The following is a 20,100-nucleotide window of genomic DNA, read 5'->3' as shown; positions in this document are numbered from 1 at the left end:
GCCATTAGGAGCCCCAGACCGTCATGGAATTTGAGAATGAGTTATGTGTGTATCAAGAGGTGATCATTTTTCTAGATAAAGACCCAGGATAGGTTTTTTAAGACCCTTAAAAGGAAGGATGACCCCTCTACCCCCCACCCCCCGCCAAAGGCTAAGAACACTAAGAACTTTCTAAAATGGTGAGAGGAATAATAATAATATCCACAGAGAACATCATTCAGAAACAGGTTATCTCAAGACTTTTCTTCTCTTGGTGGTTGGATTGAAGGAGAGTTCCACTTTTTAAAGAAAGCATTGCATGAGGTTTTGCTATTTGATCTCTCTCTCTCTCTCTCTCTCTCTCTCTCTCTCTCTCTCTCTCTCTTTGGGTGTGTGATGTATTCCATACTATGGAATACATACTACAAAATATATCATGTACCCTATACTACAGATACACTATAAAATACATATAGCCCCTGCTTTTCAGGACCTTACATTCCTGGTAGAATATAAGGCTACCAACATAAAATGCAATTAAAATAAAATGAAAAAGAAACAACATACCAGTATACATTGGCAAATGGGAGAGAGACTCTAGCCATAGAAGCCAAAAAGGAACATAGGGAGATATTGGAATATTGTCTGTGAAATGCATGGCTCAGTGAAGTCATTCTTAGAATTCTCCTTAGAGGGCTCATGTGTTAGAAATTATACATATCGGGCTTCTGTGAGTGAGGGGGATGCCCTCGGGTTTTATCTGGAGAGGGTGGCGATGCGTGGGGTTCTTCCTGAAGGGGCAGAAGGCTGGAAGCACCTTTCCCAGGTCTCTACTGACAGAGCATTTTGTAGGAAGCAAATTAAAATTCTCGGTATTGCAGTTTTATTCATGCTGCCCTTCCTGCCAAATGGAATGCACATTAAGTCTAAAAATAGAAAAGATTTACAATTAGGAGTCGTTTCCTCTTGAGCAGCCTGGCTGCCCTTTCAGCAGAATGTACAGTTTCGTTCCCAGAGTCAGGCCACAGTGCATCTGGTCCTGGATGGCGCAGTGGCCACGGGCGAGGCTGAGAAGCTCCAGACACAGAATATTAGTCATTTAATCTGCTGCGTTATTGCGTTTTATCTGATAGTTGGTTAATTTTCCACGCGATGCTAGAGGCACAGCAAAGGCCAGATTTACCTGGCCAAGGGAACCCTGTGCATCGTTACAATCCTGTGGAGGAGATGCCCCAGGATGTAACCCTTCAGGTCCCAGCACTTTAAGTAGAGCCTCCTGGATCACAGTGGTAGAGTGGGTAGTGCTGGAAGAGGTAGGACCTCTGAGCTTTGGCCCCAGCTCAGCCACTCATAGTGAGCGCTATTAGTGTTGGCTTCCTTTGCTGTAAAATGTGTTCATACAGATGATTATAATTGCAGGGGCACTTCCAAAAAGATTGGGGAAAAAACATGAATATTAAAGTCCACATCCATTTGAGGTGTTCTGTATGCTGTAGTGTTGCTATAAAATCACTTGAGAAGGAGCATAATCCATCTGGGGAGAGAAGATTAAATACACATGAGTTCACCAATAGTCTAAAAGAGGCCAAAAGAGCATGCCCTCATCCACATTTAATAGGTGCCCAATCAAGATAGCTGGATGGATTATATGAAATGGGCAGCCCAAAGTGCAGGAGTGATGATCTCATGAAATTATTTTACCTAGACATTCATGAATATGTCATATTTCTTCGGGGTGGTTGTGGGGGGGGGCGTTACACATTTACACAAGAGGAATGTCACAGACATTAATACAAAGTTAGAAAACCCCTGTTTACAGGATTGTGAATTTGACTATTTGGCTGAAACTGAAATTTGGTAAAGTTCATTATACACTTCCAGAACACAATCTTGATTATTTTTTATTGTTTTGGCTATTTGGTTGTTAGGCAAAGTAATTTTTGTTCTTCTCACTAGGCATCTTTTGAAAATGTTGGTCAGTGGAATGATGGGTTCAGAGCTACAGATTACAAAAGTTAATCTGGTAGAAATATCATAGTGAATTGTGGTAATACATCGTCAAAAGCCAGAAGTCCAGTTAGGATGATAGCATAGCTATTATGGACTGGACCAAAAAGTGTCTTGTGACCATACACCAAATAAATTCTGTCATTTAGGAGCTGGAAGAAACATTAACAATCTTTGTGCTGTAGAAGCTAACCAATCTTCCCACAGAGAAAACCCACACTTTGCTACCATATGTTAAAGTTCAGTAAATGACAGAAGGCCTTACGTAGTACTTGGTAGGAATCTCATATTTAAGGATGCTATCTTGAGATGGGCAGACTTCTGTTTCTCCAGGAGAGAATGAAGGTGAAATCATGCTGGAAGAAAGAGGGGTAACCTGCTGGTGCAAGGAGGGGTTGTAGAAGAACTCCACATCTCAGGGCTTGAGTCACAGAATGAGGAGTGGGGCTGTAGCCATCAGAGGAGCCATTAGCTAATGGGGTTGGCTGGAAGTCAAGTGGAGAGGGTCTGTGGCCACTCAGGTGGGTCAGTGATATGGAAATAATAGCTGGCGATTACCCATGAATCAGGGAGCTTTTAACAGTAATGAGATGTGGCTCTGAGCACCAAGGAGGGCCCCATGCTGGTGTTGGCAGACCAATGACCATGTTTGCCCGGGAAAAGGAACATTTATTCTTTCATGGACTGCTCATCAGTTTTTTCTGTGACAGCTGCTATTGCTGCTGCCACAAAACTCCCAGCTCTGAGCTGAGCCTCAGTGCTAGTTGTCTCTGCTGGATGCTCTTTTACACCCACGTAAGGTGGACAGGATTTTCAGATAAAAGGTACTGTCTCTTCGAAAGTATCCTGTGTAGGTGGCAGCTCCTTCAGAACTCACCCCCGAGCAGAATCCTCCTCTCTTCTTTCCTTGTGTGCCCCTCCAAGTCCTTGCAGGCATACACTCTCACTTTTGGATACATCCCACCTTCGTTTCCCCCTTACTTCCCTGTCAATGCCTTTCTTCCCTTCCACGAATAAGACCTGCAAGGCCCTGAGGACGAGCACAGAGCATGGGTCGCTGGCTCCCAGGATGGAGCCCATGTGGGCTGCGCTGTCCTGCTCCATTTGCAGTTCATCTTGAAGGCCTGAACCCTGGGGGAGGCTTTTTGATGTGAGCATTTTAAGACACTCCAAGACTTTGTTGAGCAGATTGTCTGTTCTGGCCCAGGATACAGTTCTGCTGGCCATCAGTTCCATAGGAAGCCAGGGTTTTGTTGTTGTTGTTTGTTTGTTTTTCTTGTGTGTGTATTTTTGTTTAAGATTTAATCAGGGAGAAATGTGTATGGTCAAATGCCCTCAAAATCCATAAAATATGGCTGTAGTCTTTTCTCTTAGAGAGAGACATCTCTCTGTGGTAGTCAGGGTCTGGGAGGTGGCCAAGAAGTAAAAATTTTCTTGAATTGGCATGTGGCTCTCAAGGCCCCACTGGGATGACTGGGAGGAAAAGGTTCAGAGCCTTTTTCCATTTGAGGTTCCAAGAAAAGTAGCTGGGGTCCTGGCGGGTTGCTGAGTTGGTTAGAGCATCGTCCTGATATGCCAAGATTGCAGGGTCATTCCCCAATCAGGGCACACACAAGAAGCAACCAATCAATGAATAAATAATTGGATCTACAAATCTATCTCTATCTCTGTCTCTGTCTCTGTCTCTGTCTCTATCTCTATCTCTCTTTCCCTCTCCCCCCCCTAAAATTTATAAATAAATAGATTAGCTAATTAAGTAAAATTAAAGCAGTAGCCTGACCAAATGGGAAGCCCGATTGAGGACTTAGTATTAGAAATAGGAACTGAGTTCCCTGGCCTCTGAAGGGTCTGTGTGAGGAGGAACCTTTGGAAAGCCCTGAAATCTCAAGCAAATTAACGTGACAGGCATTACAGACATTTTATACCCAATGGGAAGAGGGATAGCGATCATAGAAGGTCCTACCTCTTATACTTCTTCCAAAGAAAAAGTGAACCACTTATTATAGGAGTGCGAAAATCTTGCTTTCCTTTACTTATTTCTGTACTTTTTTTATCTTTGCATTTAAGCTGTAGAGAGACCACACATCCTCCTCATTTATTATTATTATTATTATTATTTTGCTTTCTTTGCATTAGGAAATGAAGTGAGTGGGAGGATGGAGATAGAGTTCTTCACCTCATTGCCAGTCCCCCGCCCCCCCCCTCCCCACCCCATCTTCTTGCCTCAATACAGAAAACCACCCAAGGCAGGCTTAGCAGCAGGCTGAGTCTGCCAGATTACATCTTTATTTTAATTTGGCAATAAAGTAGTGTACAAACTGTGCTATAAAACACTGCCTCCAACAGCATCTCTCAGTCTGTCTTAAACACCTCACTAAACATGATGTGTTGGGAAACATTTGAAATGAGAGAAAACAAAGAGCAGATGTGACTGAGAGAAAAAATGAATAGGAGAAAAGTCCAAGGATGTATGTATACTTCAGCTTTGCCGGAAGCTCATCTGCCACCTTGTATTAGTCCCCGAATCTCTTTTTTCTTTTCCTGCTGTCTTTCCCAGTGTCTTTATTTTTCTCCTGGTCATGGGTTGCTCTGTCTCCTTTATTTCAGGAGATGTGAAATCATTTTGTGATTAAAAAAATCCATCCAAATGAGCTATCAGTTCTGTGGAGGGAGTACAAACTCTTAAGACAGTTTGGTGGGCCATCCTTCATTCTGGGCAGTTCTGGAAAACTCACAAGTTTATATTCTCACTTCTTTTGGAGCTCTGGGAGTCAGCAGTAATACCACCCGTGCACCTGCATGATCCCTGATCTCCTGTATGTTCCAAAGAAACAGGTTATGAAAGAAATAAATCTTTAAATTGAATGTGGGCCTCACCTTCAATATTTTGGTATATATGGCTAAGATGCACATAAAACCAGAACATGGTTTTAAAGGGGGAAGCATGTTTTGATTTGGAGATTCCTGGCACCCATAATTGAAACACAATATTAATAGTCAGCATTCTTTTTTAAAATATGTTTTATTTATTTTAGAGAGAGAGGAAGGCAGAGGGATAAATACATCAGTGAGAGAGAAACATTGTTTGACTGCCTCCTGCACACCCCTGCTGGGGATGGAGCCAGCAACCTGGGCACGTGTGCTGACCAGGAATAGAAACAGTGAACAGGAATTGAACCAGTGACCTCTTGGTTCATGGGTGAATACTCAACCACTGAGCCACACTGGTCAGGCTTAATCTTTCTTCTTCTGCCTGGATCCTAAGAGAAGGGTATTGCTTATCATGGCTTTTTGGAATGCTGGGCATTGCGTGGGAAGTAATGACTACTTGATAAGGGAATAGATGCCAATATTTTCCACAATCAGTCATTCTGGTTTCTCACCACTGATTGACAAAATGGCAAACTAGGTGAGAGCATCAGCTCTCTACTCTCTCAGGCCCTACTAATGGCCCTGTGACCCTCAGCAGTCACCTAATTTTATACTTTCTCCAACTGGAAAGTGGAAGTAATAATAATAGCACCTGCCTCTCCCAGGACTGTTTGTGGATGCTGAAATAACATACATAAAACACCACTGAGCCTGGAACGTAGCAGGCATAGATGCTACCCAGTGTATTATTCAAAGACCTGAGAGATAAGCAACCTGGTATGGCATTGCTGGATTTACACACAAGGCTGCCTTCACAGTTGTTCAGTGTCTTTTTAGTACCTGAAGTTAGAGGCACTTTAGTCAACGTGCAATGCCTTCTTAGTCATTAAAAGGTACCATGAAACCGGAAAGAATGGAGTAGGGGAGATATGCAGTGCTCAGGAAATACCATTGATTATAATAACAGTAAACCATTAAATATTACAGTATTTGTCTTCACAGTAACTTCATTGGTTTTTAAAGACACCTAGCAGCCCTTTAATGTCAAAGGGCTAATTGAAATAAAAGATAAGTGGCTCCTTGAAATCCACACCCCCTGGGGATATTCAAATGATTCCTGCACAAGCACAAACACTTAGGAAACTGATATCTGCCTAATGCCATCACGTTTTCCCAAGGCCCTGCATTAAGTAAAAAGGCACTCAGTTATTTATAAGGAATACGTTGAGCATTCTTTACCATGCTGGGTGGCGGGATTTCCATGTGCTTGAAATTTCCCAATGTCAGAGCTGATTTCTAATCTTATGCATATATACATAATTTAAGTATCCAAATACAAAACTGGCGATTAGAGTGGAAATCAGGGAGCTTGCTAAATGTCAACCCCAATGCTTGTTTATAAAACAAATTTTCGAGCTGAAATGCCATCATATGCAAACAAGGAAGGCTTGTGTTCACCTTAGAATTCTTGTTTAACCAGTTTGTGTCATTATTTTTCAGTTGCTACCTTGAACAGTTGGATCCACCTATTCCTAATGGTTTGAGAGAATGGGCTGCAAGAACAAGGACTAATGGACATTTGAAAAGGACTAATTGGTATTCAGGCTTGGACAGGCACAACGAAGCTATTTAGTAGCTATTGAAGCTCTAAAATAGATTTACATGTTTGCCTGTGCATCTTTTAGCCAACTCTCTCGATCCGGTCTACCCACCACCATTTGTCTGAATAGATTAAGACGCTTCCTTAATCCAGGTACTAGTGGGGAAGTTTGAAGGACATTTGGCCTCAGAACATGGATCTCTTTCTTAAATGAGTCCAAGGGAGGCCCAGAAAAATGCCTATCTCTAAGGCTGGCCCTTTAGAAATCTAGCAGTGCTCAGGGTTTCTTGCCAAGAGTAGTCGCAACCAAGGATGTTGCCAAGGAGGGAAGTGGTTTTGGGAGAAGAAAGAATAGGCACATTTTGTGAATTTATGTCTCTATTGTTTTCACCTTCTTTTTAAATGTATATATATGTGTTTATTGATTTCAGAGAGAGGAATGGAGAGGGAGAGAGAGACAGAAACATCAATGATAAGAAAGAATCATGGATTGGTTGCCTCCTGCATGCCCTTCACTGGGGATCAAGCCCACAACCCAGGCATATGCCCTGACTGGGAATTGAATCTCGACCTCCTGGTTCATAGGTTGATGCTCAACCACTGAGCCACACAGGCTGGGCTTTTTTCACCTTTTTTAAAAAATTAAAAATGTTATCTTGCCAACCTTCTACCTTCATTGTAATAGGATATTGGAAGTGTGGATTACACATGGCACACTCAGTGTTCTAAGAGACTCAGCGCCCCAGCCAGGATCTCAAAGCTGCCAAGAGGAAGAGAAACCCGAAGTCAGGTGCCTTCCTGTCCAACCTAGCATGTGGTGCCCATTCTAAGAGCTGAGTTTCACAGCAGAGGGAGGGCTGTGGTGTGATAATCATGGTCCCCTCTGACAGGTGCCCACTCTAAGAGCTGAGTTTCGCAGCAGAGGGAGGGCTGTTGTGTGATGATCATGGTCAAGGCAGGAGAAGAAGGGACAGGGAGGGACCTGTGGCCAGAGGAAATGTCCCTGGCTGGCTGCCTGGCATCCATCAGCCCCTTGTGATTCATCAGACCAGCTTCTGGCACCTTGAGAGATACAGCACTGTGACCCTTGTGCATCTATGCCTCCAACCTCCTCCCGGCTTTAGTCCCAGGGCTCTGCATGTACTTCTCCCCCTGCTCAGGCCAAGTGAAGGGGCTTTCAGAAGTGACCTTCTCTTCTCCACATCTGGTCAGATTTATTTTTAAAGTTTAATTTTGTTTATTTTTGTTTGTTTATTTTTTAAGTAGTGATCCATTTTATTCTTCTCATATCCAGGGGCCCTGGCTAATTCAAACACTCATCTCTTCCCTGCCTGGTTGCAGTCACCTTCTAACTGATTTGTCGCTCTGTTCCACTCTGAGCTTGCTGCTCTGTTAATTTGCTCAGACTGACCTGTTCACCCTGCAACAGTGTTCTTCTACATCTTCATATTGAGAAATTGCGGGTGGGGCGGGGGGAGGTATTGTTTCTTTTAGAGAGAGAGGGGAAGGGAGAGGGAGAGACAGAAACATAGATGAGAGAGAAAACATCATTGATTGGCTGCTTCCTGCATGCCCCCTACTGGAGATTGAGCCCACAATTGGGTATGTGCTCAGGCTGGGAATCAAACCAGCGGCCTCCTGGTGCATGAGAAATTTTAACTGCACTCCTAGGCCCACCTAGAAAGCTTTGGCAGATTCCCAAATTTTCCTCTCCAACATCCTCCACCATAGCACTCTGAACCAAATACTGCACATCACTAGGTCTGTGATACATCCTGACAAGCCAGCTTTTTCTTTGAGGAACTTACATCTGGTGGGGTTAGGGGTATTGGTCTGGAATGGTTACCATGATTTTCTCTCTATCCATCCCTGTACCCACCCACCAATGAAAAGGCTCATGTCAGCATTTAGTGAAGTTTCATGAAATTATTTCAGGAAGCAGAGAATGCAGCTTCCCCTCGGAGTGATTTGTGGCTCTCTCTTTCCCTCTGTGGAGGCCGGGGGAGGAAAGAGCTTGATATTTGCCATGCCTCAGGCCCGGCATTAGGAATTCATCTGAAGTCCTGAAGGTACCATCTCTTTCTTGCTAAAAAGAAAGCAGTAACTTTCAGTGAGAAGTGGAGAATCATGAGCTGGATGAGAGCTCTGTACCCAGACCATCCCCAGGGCAGCGTTAGGATGAGGCAAATAAAATAGAACTGGCAGGGGTTTCTGTCAGCCTTTTCAAGAAGTGCAATTTGCAGGCCTCCTGCCTCTAAAATGTGAAGGGCAGAGAAGCAAAGAGGAAGGAGCAGGAAACCTTAAAAAGAGCCGACAGCAGGAAGTGTTCCACCGAGGCGGATGTGGAGCGTCTTGAGGAGCCTGTGGAGGAGACCCAGCGACCAGCCTCCTGCCTGGGGAAGGCGCCATGGGGAAGTTTCTGGGGAACCACTTCCAATCCCATCAACCAAAGGCGTTGCCATTCTTCTCTCCTATGCAGTTGTGTCCTTGGACCAATTTTCTAGCTGCAAAAGGAAGTGTCTAATGAGTTCCTAACAGTCTGAAAGGAGGGGCTGTATTGATGCAGCTTAGGGACATTGAGAAGACGTTCCAGCCGGAAGATGGTGGCAATGGCAGGCTTTCGTATCAACATAAGGAAGTTGAATTTCTCTTCAAAGAAAGATGCTAAGAGGATGGGAAAGCCAAGTTGAAAACTATCGTACCCCCTTCTCTCGCCCCATCTGAATCTGCTGTAGGTTAGAATCCCGAGCAAAGCCGATGAGTCTCACCCTTTCCCAGCCCCCAAGCTATGCTGTGTGTCCCCTGTGGCCCTCATCCAACTTGCAGCTCTACAGGCCTCCTGAGTGTGGCCCCAGAGATGACTGAACAGTTGATTAAAAGCTTAAAACTCACCTTGCCCTGGCCAGGTGACTAAGTTAATTGGAGCATAGTCCTATACACCAGATGCTTGCGGTTCAATCCCACTTGTGAGTGTGTCTGGGAGGCAATTGATATTTCGTTGTCACATTGGTGATGTCCCCCCCCCCCCACTTTCCTCTCTGTAAAAAAAAAAAAATCAATAAACATATCCTGGGGAGAATATTAGGAAAAAAACACACAAAAACTAACCTTTGCAATAGCATCCTCTGCAATCCTCTGTATTTTGTATCTACCCTCTTCTTATAGCAGACAAAGGCAGGTGGCAAGAAAACAAGCCAATGTGAGAAATGTCAAAAAAAGGAAAACCCTCATTAGGAGAGGAGCGTAGCAGGGAGGGGAAGAGCTGACCGCCCCAGACCAGCATAAGGACAGAATGGAGGGTCAGGCCCTGAGACTGCTGGTGGATCCTGGGCAGAGCTGAGCCTCCGGTGTGAGCTTATGAGTTCTATGTACTAAGGCAAGGAAGGGCCTCAGATAGTTTGGAATGATTTTAGGCAGGAAGGATTTTCTGCCTTGGTTCCTTCTTCCCTCCCTTTATACTGTTTCTGCTCCTTCAGTCTTTTCCTCAATATTTTGTACCAGGGTTATTAGCAAAACAAAACAAAACATCACCCCCTTCACGAATCACATTCTGCTGGTCATGACCAAAGGTTCGTAGGTGAACATTGCTCTCCTAAAACGGTTCAGATGCCCTGTTGTCCTCTCTGAGGTCCTCTCCAGGCTCAGCATTGCTGGAGAATGCAGTTTCTGCTGCTGTTGATGCAATAGACATTGATGGTAGTCCTGATGGTAGTTCTCAGTTCTGCGTCCTGACAGTCCTCAGAGCTGTGGAGGCCAAGACATACAGGGAGGGATGGAAATCTTATGTAGGTGCTGATGACTCCATGAATTTTGTTGTTGTTGTTAATCCTCACCCCAGGATATTTTCCCATTGATTTTTAGAGAGAGTGGAAGGGAGGAGAGAGACAGAGAGAGAAACCTCAATGTGAGAGAGACACATAATTGGTTGCATCCCACACATGCCCCGTCTTGTGCCAGGGATTGATCCTGAACCAAGGTACATGCCCTTTGACCAGAATCAAACCTAGGACCCTTCAGTCTGCGGGCTGATGCTCTATCCACTGAGCCAAAAGAGCTAGGGTGACTCCATTAATTTTATTGAAGGACATTGAGTCGTTCTAACCAAAGCCTTCTACTACTGCCCAGAGAGTCATTGGTAAAAGTCTTTGATTTCATTCCCTTCTCTGTGGAGAACTTTGCTGTCAGACTCTGCAGGTTTAATTAACACATTAACTTTTGAATGGCTTGAGCCTTTTTTTTCCTTTTCTTGGTAGAACACCAGGATGGACTATTAACTTCTCAGGGGGCAAATCTGTGAAGTGGTATGTGGAGGACACAGAGCAGCTTTGTGTAGGGGATGAATGAATATACAAGAGCTGCTTGCTGCAAATCCTTGGGAGTTTCACAAGTGCTGATATTTATAGTTTTGTTTGTTGACTTGTGTAAGTATAGCCCTCTAACTATGAATCCATGGAAGCAAGTCTGGGTACTTGGTAGAATCATCACTAAGAGATTTGCATGGTGCTCAATTGATACTTTTGCCCCGTGATCATCTACTATGTACTAGGCACTGAGCAGGTAAACAGGGATGGGATTCCTGACATAAAAAAGCTTTGTGACCTCCCATCAAAGACGTGGGTGCGGTCTCAGATAGTTTAGGGTGATTTTTACATAGGAAGGAGTTTCTGCCTTGCATTCATAGAAGACTCTCTTGAAAGGCTACTAATAAAATTAAATAGAAACATGTGCCATGTAGTTTTATAACATTTGTTACTATACCATAGTTCTTTGGACATGAGGCCACTATGGATTTCAGTGTGTAGGAGAGGCTTCACGGAGAAGGTGACCTTGATCTGGGCCTAAACAGACCACTGGCAGTCACTGAGGTAGGCACATGTGGAAGCCACCCCTGCCAGAGTGGGTAGCCTGAATGGAGGCGTGGCAGGGGGAGTGTGCTCAGGTGTGGATGGGAAGGAGTCAAGGCAGAGGGTATCTTGTGAGAGAAGAACCCGAAAAGGATGTCACTGAGCTGCCTAAGAGAAGCTTGGCTTATTGGGTTACTCGGTACATCCACTGCTTGAGGGGCCTCTGGATGCTCACAGATAACACAGCAGCCCCTTGAAGAAGATAAAAACAAATTTTATGGGACATACCTGACTGGTCCCTGGGTTTGAATCCAAGCCTGGGGGATCCATTTAAAAAGACATAGAAGGGAAAGAAATACACACATATAGATGCTGGCATCCGGCAGTTCCTCATGGGAATGAATTCTGTGTGGGAGCATGGATAGCAATCACTTGGAGTAGCCATCTGATTTCTCAGAGTTTATGTATGATCTTCAGCATATATGTGAATCAGCCTTCACACGGAATTATTATTTTAAATCACCCTGATGCTGTGACACTGGCATAAATCTTTGTATATAAATATTAATATTAATATATATATATTTATATATAGACAGAGGCATACACAATGGTGTGCACTACGTTCTCTTTAAACTCATGCAAAGCAGTTCTGGGTTTTAAAAAAGATAAGAGTGAGGGGAGAGGGAGCAGCAGAAGTCCCAGATCAGGTGCTTGCTGTTGACCTAGCAGTCTGCATGTTAAAGTGCAAGGTGTTCAGGACTTGCTGGGATTACAGCACAGGACCTGGGTCCTCCGGCTGCTTGGGTTTGAATTAAGAGTGAACGGTGCCCTCCTCTGTTATCTCTATGAGGGGAGCTGTGTCTGCTTCTCTCCTTCACACTCTTAAAATGAATCAGGCATGAAATGTACCCAGGAAAACTTTCTTCCCCAGACATAATGGGGCAGAAAAGAATAATAAGACTTGAAAGAAAGAAGCCACAGATGCTCCTTGGCCGGGTGCCCAAATGCTGTGTAGTTGGAGCCAATCGAACTGCTTGCTTTAGTGGCCAGATATCTCCGATTTTTTTGGCTGTAGGATGTGTTTTGATCCAATGGACACAATGGTGTAGGAAGCTTTTTCAAGGGTCAGTGCTTACTCACTAGAGCTGCCTTGTTCCTTGGACATGCCGGGCGCATCTGCAGCCCTGGTGAGTCACTTGGTGAGTCATTTGACTCTTTGTTGAGTGCTGGGGCTGGGGCAGGAGGACAAGGCTGGGCTAGCAGGGTCCTCAGTACAGTGACTCACTATTCATTCACTCTGGGATTTGGCAAATGCAATGGTGGGAGTTTGGAGTTTGTGAGTGGGTTACAGACCAGGCATATAGCAGAAAGATAATGTTCCAAATGATATTTTTCAAGACAGTAGCCAAGAGACCAATGGAAACCAGGATGCCTACAGCATTAGGAATCTCTGGGCTACCATCAGAGGATACTTGGAGAGGCACAAAAGGGTTCCATGGTGCTGCAGAGAATATCGGAGAGAAGCAGGGGTGTCATGTGAGCAAGGAACAACAGGAGGTAGGAGAAGAAAGACATTAGGAGGGATGGAACAGTGGAGGGTTAGACCCTGTCTCCTGAGCAGTGTTTCTATGCAGTTGCCCTTGGAGAATGCTTACACAGTGGTGCACATAGACTTGAACCATTACCAGCTATATAACCATCAGTAAAATGGTCAAAATAACTTCATATATCACAGGGATGGGGTATGGACTAAATGAAATAGTACACGAGAAGCATTTGGATGACTAAGTAAGAACTTAGTCAATGCCGGCTGCTGTTGTAGCCTGAAGTTCTTCTGGTTACTCTTATGAAGACTAACATTGGCCTCTCTTGTCTGCAGGATATGTTCTGGTCTCCCTAACTTACCATTCAAAGCCTTTTCCAAGTTGCCCTCAACATTTTCATCCAAACATATCTGGATAAGCCAGGCTTATTCATATCTTGTCCCTGCATATCTCACATCTCTGTCCTATGTTGTTCCCTTTGTGAGTAATGCTTGTCCTATAGTTGTCAGTTTGAATGCAGTCATTCCTTCTGATCCCAAGGGAATCTCCACAAGGTCTGAAAAGCGTCCTTGATTGGCTGCTGAGCCTCACTCCTCAGCATCCTTTTATCACCAGCTGCCTCATGCATCTCTCATTATTGAAGTCAGAGTCAGGTTGCATCATCTGCTCTTTGAGAGCCAGGACTAGACTTTGCACTTCTGTGTATGCTGGGTCAAGTGGTTCGGGCGACTTTTTCTCCAGGCAGAATGGGGTGTGAATCCCAGTCCATTCTACTATTTAGAGGGCTTGCGATTTCTAGCAGATCACTTAATCCTCCTGAGCCTCAGTTTCCTCTCCTGTAAAATGGGGATATTAATATCTGCCTTGCAGAATGTATGGGGGGAGTAGAGGTGGTATGTGGAGCATTCACCTGGTCTGTGGCAGATGCTCACTAAATGGTAGGTGCTCTTATTACTGTTACTGTTCTGATGAACTGATGTTTGTGTACTCAGTGGTGCTAAGTCATTTCTTTTCTCTGCAGTTATACAGCTCCGCCGAGTTTGGGAGAAGGTGGCAGCTTATCCAGGAAGGGGTTGTACCCAACAGGTTCTACTGGTGAGTCTCGCTTTATTTTGGACCGTATTAAGATGTCACCTAGTAAACAAGCACTGGATTCTTTTTCTCACTGGAGCTCTCACATGAGGCCTGTTCTGGTTGGGATACGCCCACAGCCCCCTCGGACAGGACCTGGCACTGGTGTAGCAAACATGTTAAGGGGATATTAGAGATGTATCACAGATTACTTAATAAACCCCAGAAAGATGACTGAGATTAGTGAGCAGCAGGGGCTTTGGAACTGGTGTTTTGTTCTATTCGGATGAGACTTATGAGACAGACACTTAACATTTTAATAGTGACATTTATTACTGAAACCATTATGCATGCATTTTTTTTACATGTCCAAATAAAGCTTTTCATTGTAAATAAGTAGGTCTTGTTTAGTCTAAAAGCGGATCTTCCTCCCACTCCTGATTCCAAGGTTTCTAGACCTTCTCCTTATCATATGGGAAGCAACAAATATTCTTACTTACTTAGCCTTCCAGAATGTTCCATGAATTACCAAATATATTCTTAGATCAAGCTGCTTTCACAAAAAGACGTCGACTGGGGAGCTTAAACAACACATTGATTTCTCAGAGTTCTAAAGCCCGGGAAGTTCAAGATCAAAGTGCTGACATAGTTTCTTCCTGGTGAAGGCTGGAATGTCTCAGAGAATATGGCAGGATACTGCAGAGGGTGCCTTGGTTTTGTGTCCTCACAGGATGGAAAAAAAAGAGAGGGAGCACTGTGGTCTCCCTTCCTCTCTTTATAAAAGTACTAATTCCATCAAGAGATTTCACACTCATGGCCTCATCTAAACCTATTTACCACCCCCCCCCAAAGATCTCATTTCCTGGTACTACCACTTAGGGGATTAGGGCTTCTACATATGAATTTGAGGGGGGCAAAAACATTTAGCCCATAAATTTGCATTGACATAAATATTAGCTTACACACCCTGTTCTGTGCCTTTTTTCTTTGTTCATGTGAGGGGATGCAGTTAACAATACATGTCATCATTTTTTTTTAATAGTTAAGTATCATTTTCCTTTAAGGATATAGATTGGAGATAAAGTCTAGGCTTATTTAATGAACAAAAATAGACTGTGTATATTGGTGGATAAGTGCAAGGGGGAAGAGAAATATGTGTGTGAGAGAGAGAAGATAAGAGGAAGGGAGGAGAGAGACAGACAGCAAATGAAAAAGAGGCAGAGAAAGTAACGTATGTATTGTTAAACAACCTGAGCCCATCTTCCTGATTAAACTAGAGATGGCTTCCCTCCATGGCCATGGTGACTACAGGTGACAAGAAGGGGGATAGCACAAGCTCCTTCGGCTTTTGTGTTTCTATGACCTGGAAACGCAACGTAACAACAAAGTATGCAACATTCTAGTGTAATTTGACATTACATGACAAACCCTTGGGAGTTTACATCCTAACCCTGCCATAAGATGCGGCTCCTTACCCGGATATATCTAATCTGCCCATGGAAAAGCCACTGAGACTGTTTCAGACGTTTGCTGCTATAAACTGGGCTAGAAAGCACTAGCCCAGAGCAGCTTGTCAGGATGCCTTGTTACGTCATCCATAATCACAGGGGCAATGACCTTTCCGGAGCCAAGGCGCTTCCTGGGAATAGGACAGTGACAGGTGTCTCCCTTCATGCCTCCTGAAATCACACTGCCTCCCATCAGCCTCTGGACTTGCATGCACTTCGAGGAGGAATGCATTTTTGTGTTTCTCATTTTCAAACACGGCCCTAAAACCCCCGTGGGAGTTGAAAGCCAGAGATGTGCATTAGAGAAATCTCTTAAAATGAGTGTGAAACTGCCTGAAAAAGTGAAAGACAACCATTTACAAATAAACTGGTCAAAGATAACACATAGAGACTTCTGTGTGGAATATCATTTTTCCCATCATAAAAATACAGTTATAGCCCAGCGGGCATGGCTCTAACTGTGGTTCAGCATCGACCTATGAGCCAGGAAGTCATGGTTCGATTCCTGGTCAGGGCAGATGCCAGGGTTGTGGGCTCAATCCCCAGTGTGGGGTGTGCAGGAGGCAGCTGATCAATGATTATCTCTCATCATTAATGTAGCTATCTCTCTCTCTTTCTCCCTTCCTCTCTGAAATCAATAAAAATATATTTAAGAAAGGCATTTTTAACCGAAGGAGGTTTTTGTGCTTAGCAGCCATTCCCCTCTTCTTGCTCAGGAGTGGCGGGAGAGTTGTTTTGGAGTCCACGTGGGCCTCTCCCTTCTCCAGGAACTCAGCCCTAGCGATCCCTGAGTCTCCCTCCTCTGATCCTCACTTCTCTTTGTCTCTTGCTCTTTGTGTCCCTTATTCCTGAGTCACTGCACCTCTGTGTGTTTTGCCTGGAAATTATAAAGTCATTTTGGGAAAGAGGGTCCATGGCTTTTTGTTTGTTTAGTTTCTCTTTCACTTGGTGTTATATGTGCCAGAATGGCCTTGGAAAATAAGTGAAGGCCTACATGACTGTGGTCCTACTTTAACCTAGAAATGGAGTTGGTGCTTTGCCAATGAGAAGGTGTGAGGGACAAACCTTTCCTCAGGTCCCCCTTCCAAAGTACTGAAAATATCTCCACGTGAACCCAGCATTAGAAGGCAGAAAGTTACAATTCATAGAGCGCTGAATGGAAGTGTATTCCTACCCAGAGGGACAAAGAAAAGCATTGACTAAAAAATTGGACAAGGCAAAAGGACAGAGATGAGAATATTTCACACACCTCAGATGTAGGTGGCACATGGCACACAATATTCCATGGCTCACTGAAGGTCTTGTTTCCACACAGCATCATGAGGTGAATGGGCCCCATCATTGCTTCAACGGGTGCTAATTGCAATCCATTCTTTTCTAGTCTTTGAATGAGGGTCTTCTATCTGAAAGTGTGGTTATCTATGGAAGCCCTTGTAAACAAATGTCATAACGGGACCATCTTTATAAAAACTTTACACATGGTTGTGTAAGAATTCTAATCCATCTGTCTGCTAAGTAAAATAAACAGCACCCCTCCCTCCGCCTTGGGAAACAGAAAGGTACATCTTCCCCATTCAAGCCCTAACAGTGTGATCCGCTTTATGCAAAGCTATTTAATCTTCATAACAATTTTATGAAGTAAGCTTTGCGTTATCATCATTAAGAGATGGGGAACCTGTGGCATGAAGAGGTTAAGTAATCTAGCCAAGGTTACACAGCCAGAAAGCGACACGGCCAGGGTTCAAATACAGCTTGTCTGTCTCCGATATCTATGCCCTACCAATTCAGTGCACTGTAGCCTCTGCCTCTTGGCCTTCTGGCCTGGGGGAGTGAGCCCTAGAAATCAGGCCCATTCAGGCAGATGAGTAGAGAAAACCCAAGGCTCTTTTGACCACCATGCCTGCATGTGTATCTCTCCGGCTGGTCTTGGCAAATGGACCCTGGGGGTTCTTTAAGCTCAGTTGTTTTTGTCCAGAGAGGGCATGAGACCTGGTGAATTGCACAGTGCATAAGACTATTAATGAAAATCTCTTGGTCTCTGTCCACATGGTCTGTATTTTCTAACTCTGTTCAACTTTCTGGACTGGCAGACAAGGTGTCAATTAAAGCAATATATGTTAGACCTGCTGCTGGAAACCAGTTAATTCAAATTACATAGGAACTTTGGGGATGTCTGGGATTATTCAGAAGGTGTAATGCAAAGAAGCTCCTTTAATAATTTCAGCTTGGAGCCTGGTTGTGGGGGCGTGGAAGGGACTCAAGGAAACTTTCTAGTGCTAAATTGAGTTGTCACCCTGAGTAGTAACATAGCATTTCCCATAGAGAAAAATGAAGATCAATGGACATATTTTCCTCATCAATTAGTACATTTGAGATATATCTTTATTTTGGGTGGCATTACTATTTTTTTTTAAAATATATTTTATTGATTTTTTACAGAGAGGAAGGGAGAGAGATAGAGAGTTAGAAACATCGATGAGAGAGAAACATCGATCAGCTGCCTCCTGCACATCTCCTACTGGGGATGTGCCCGCAACCCAGGTACATGCCCTTGACCGGAATCGAACCTGGGACCTTTCAGTCCGCAGGCCGATGCTCTATCCACTGAGCCAAACTGGTTTCGGCGTGGGTGGCATTACTATTGCCTGAAAGTAGTCATTGGCAATTATAAAATAATTATAGAATATAAAAGCTTATTCTTATACTATCTCAGTGGTTGCTGTTAGTATTACCATAGCTAACATAAATGTAAGTATTCCTCTAAGAAGTACAAATTGCTTCCAAAACCAAGTTACATGTATAGGGTATATTATAAAACACAATATCACCCTTCAGAAATCAGTTATATTGGGAGGCAGTACAGACCGAAGGTTAGGGGGCTCAGAGATAGGAAGTATGAGTTCCAGCTTTGCCATTTGCTAAGTAACAGATCACGGGGTAGTTCCTTAATCTCTGTGTGCCTCAGTTTTGTTCTCTGTGAAGTGGGGACAATACCTACTTTATTAAACTAGATGTTTCTTATAAATTGGTTATATGCTTGGCACCTAAGAATTGTCTTGAGTGCCCACTGACTCATAGTAATAATATTATTAAGAGTGGCTGACTCTCTCTACATCTATCAGTTTTATTGGCTGCCTTCTCAAGTTGGCTTTCCCTAATTTGTGGCAATGAGGGATATCATCAGCTTTGACTCCCCATCAACCCCGTCTGCCTCTTCCCCTCTATGTCCAAGGATTGAATCTGAGTGGCCTGGCTTGGATCAGGGTTATATAAGGTAATGCATTACTTGTTTTGATCAGACATATATCTACTCTAGGAACTAAAATAGGAGATGGGATTGAGACCCAGTCAAACTTCATGGTTCAAAGATGAGGGTCCATGATTTAGATGACTCCTAAAAAGGAAAAAATCTATTTGGTTAACATCAAATGGGAGTATAGATTCTCATTGGGGATCTAAGATGGGAGGACTGATTGTCCCCAAGATAAAATTTCATAGTAGGTATTCATATTTGTTAAGTAAATACAATGGTTCAGGCACTTGATAACCCATACTACTTAATTCTCAAAATAAGAGTGTGAGGTAGGGATTCTTACCCTCATTTTGATAAAATTACGTAGTTTATCCAACATAATACATAATATGCAATACAGTCAAGTTTTGGAACTTGGTCTGTCTGGGTTTATGGCTCTTGTTTTCAGTAGCCAAGATCAGCCCCAAATTCAAGACCTATTTCCCATCCACATCCTCCAGTAATACCGGTTAGTATAACAGTTCAGTAGTTAAGGACCTCAAGTGTTGAATTTGACGTTGAAGAGGAACATGGTATTGTAGCATCAGCAGTACTCAAATGCTGTGAATAAGCCCTAACCAAAAGCCAAATTTGCTATTAGAACTTGAAGAATGTGGTTTGTTGGGATCTAATTCAAGTTTAGGTCAGTGCAACAGAAGACAGTTTCAATTATAACCCACTCAGCAATCTATCATCTATGCAAAAGACAAGGCAATCTTAGGGCTGCTTTGCTTAATTAAAAGTAGGTTCAGACTTACCTTATTGATTATGTTTCTCTGACATATAGGGGGCTGACTGGAAACAGGGGCAGATGTCTGGTCATTACATATTTTCTGTGACTAATTCACACATGGAAAACTAAGAGTTGGCTCAACAATGAACCTCTGTTATTCTAGAACACCAGCCTTGTTCCAGTGATGTCCCTCAGAGGACATATGACAGTGGTATTACATAGCAGAGAGATAACTCCATCCTTAATATGTTTGAACATGTGTACACATCCTCATTCTTCCTCATGGCCCAGTGCCATTTATGCGAATGGATTCCCATGCCATGTCTTTGGCAACAAGTCACATTTGCTAAATGTTTGTGCGCCAAGCTGTGTGCCAACCTCTTTGCACATATATTTTTAAGCACGCCTCAAATCAGTAATGTGAAATAATTTACTGATCAAAACTCATTCTCAAGATGTGATAGAAAAATCCAACCTATTTTTAGGAAAAAATAAATAAACAGGAGATATTGGCTCACGAGTCTGGAAAGTCAGACGGTCTTATCTAGGCCGTACTAGATGCAGAGGCTCACTAAAGTCATCGGGTCTTCATCTCTCCCCACCGCTCAGCTCTACTGTCCACTGTGTTAGCTTCACTCTCAGCCAGAC

General features: G+C 43.6%; 1 protein-coding gene across 4 annotated transcripts in view; it reads left to right on the top strand.

Annotated features, from left to right (window-relative positions):
• The window catches only part of SORCS1 (sortilin related VPS10 domain containing receptor 1), a 463,918-nt gene that overhangs the window by 292,190 nt on the left and 151,628 nt on the right, over positions 1-20,100 (top strand). For all 4 annotated transcript variants that reach the window (XM_059661339.1, XM_059661340.1, XM_059661338.1 and 1 more), the window contains exon 5: positions 13,870-13,943. In XM_059661339.1, the coding sequence (XP_059517322.1) occupies positions 13,870-13,943 (74 nt within the window). The remainder of the gene's footprint in view (positions 1-13,869; positions 13,944-20,100) is intronic.

The sequence above is a fragment of the Myotis daubentonii genome, chromosome 13, assembly GCF_963259705.1.
Source record: "Myotis daubentonii chromosome 13, mMyoDau2.1, whole genome shotgun sequence".
Taxonomy (NCBI): Eukaryota; Metazoa; Chordata; class Mammalia; order Chiroptera; family Vespertilionidae; genus Myotis; species Myotis daubentonii.
Note: the sequence above shows the minus strand (reverse complement) of the source record. Positions and strands in the feature narration are given on the sequence as shown.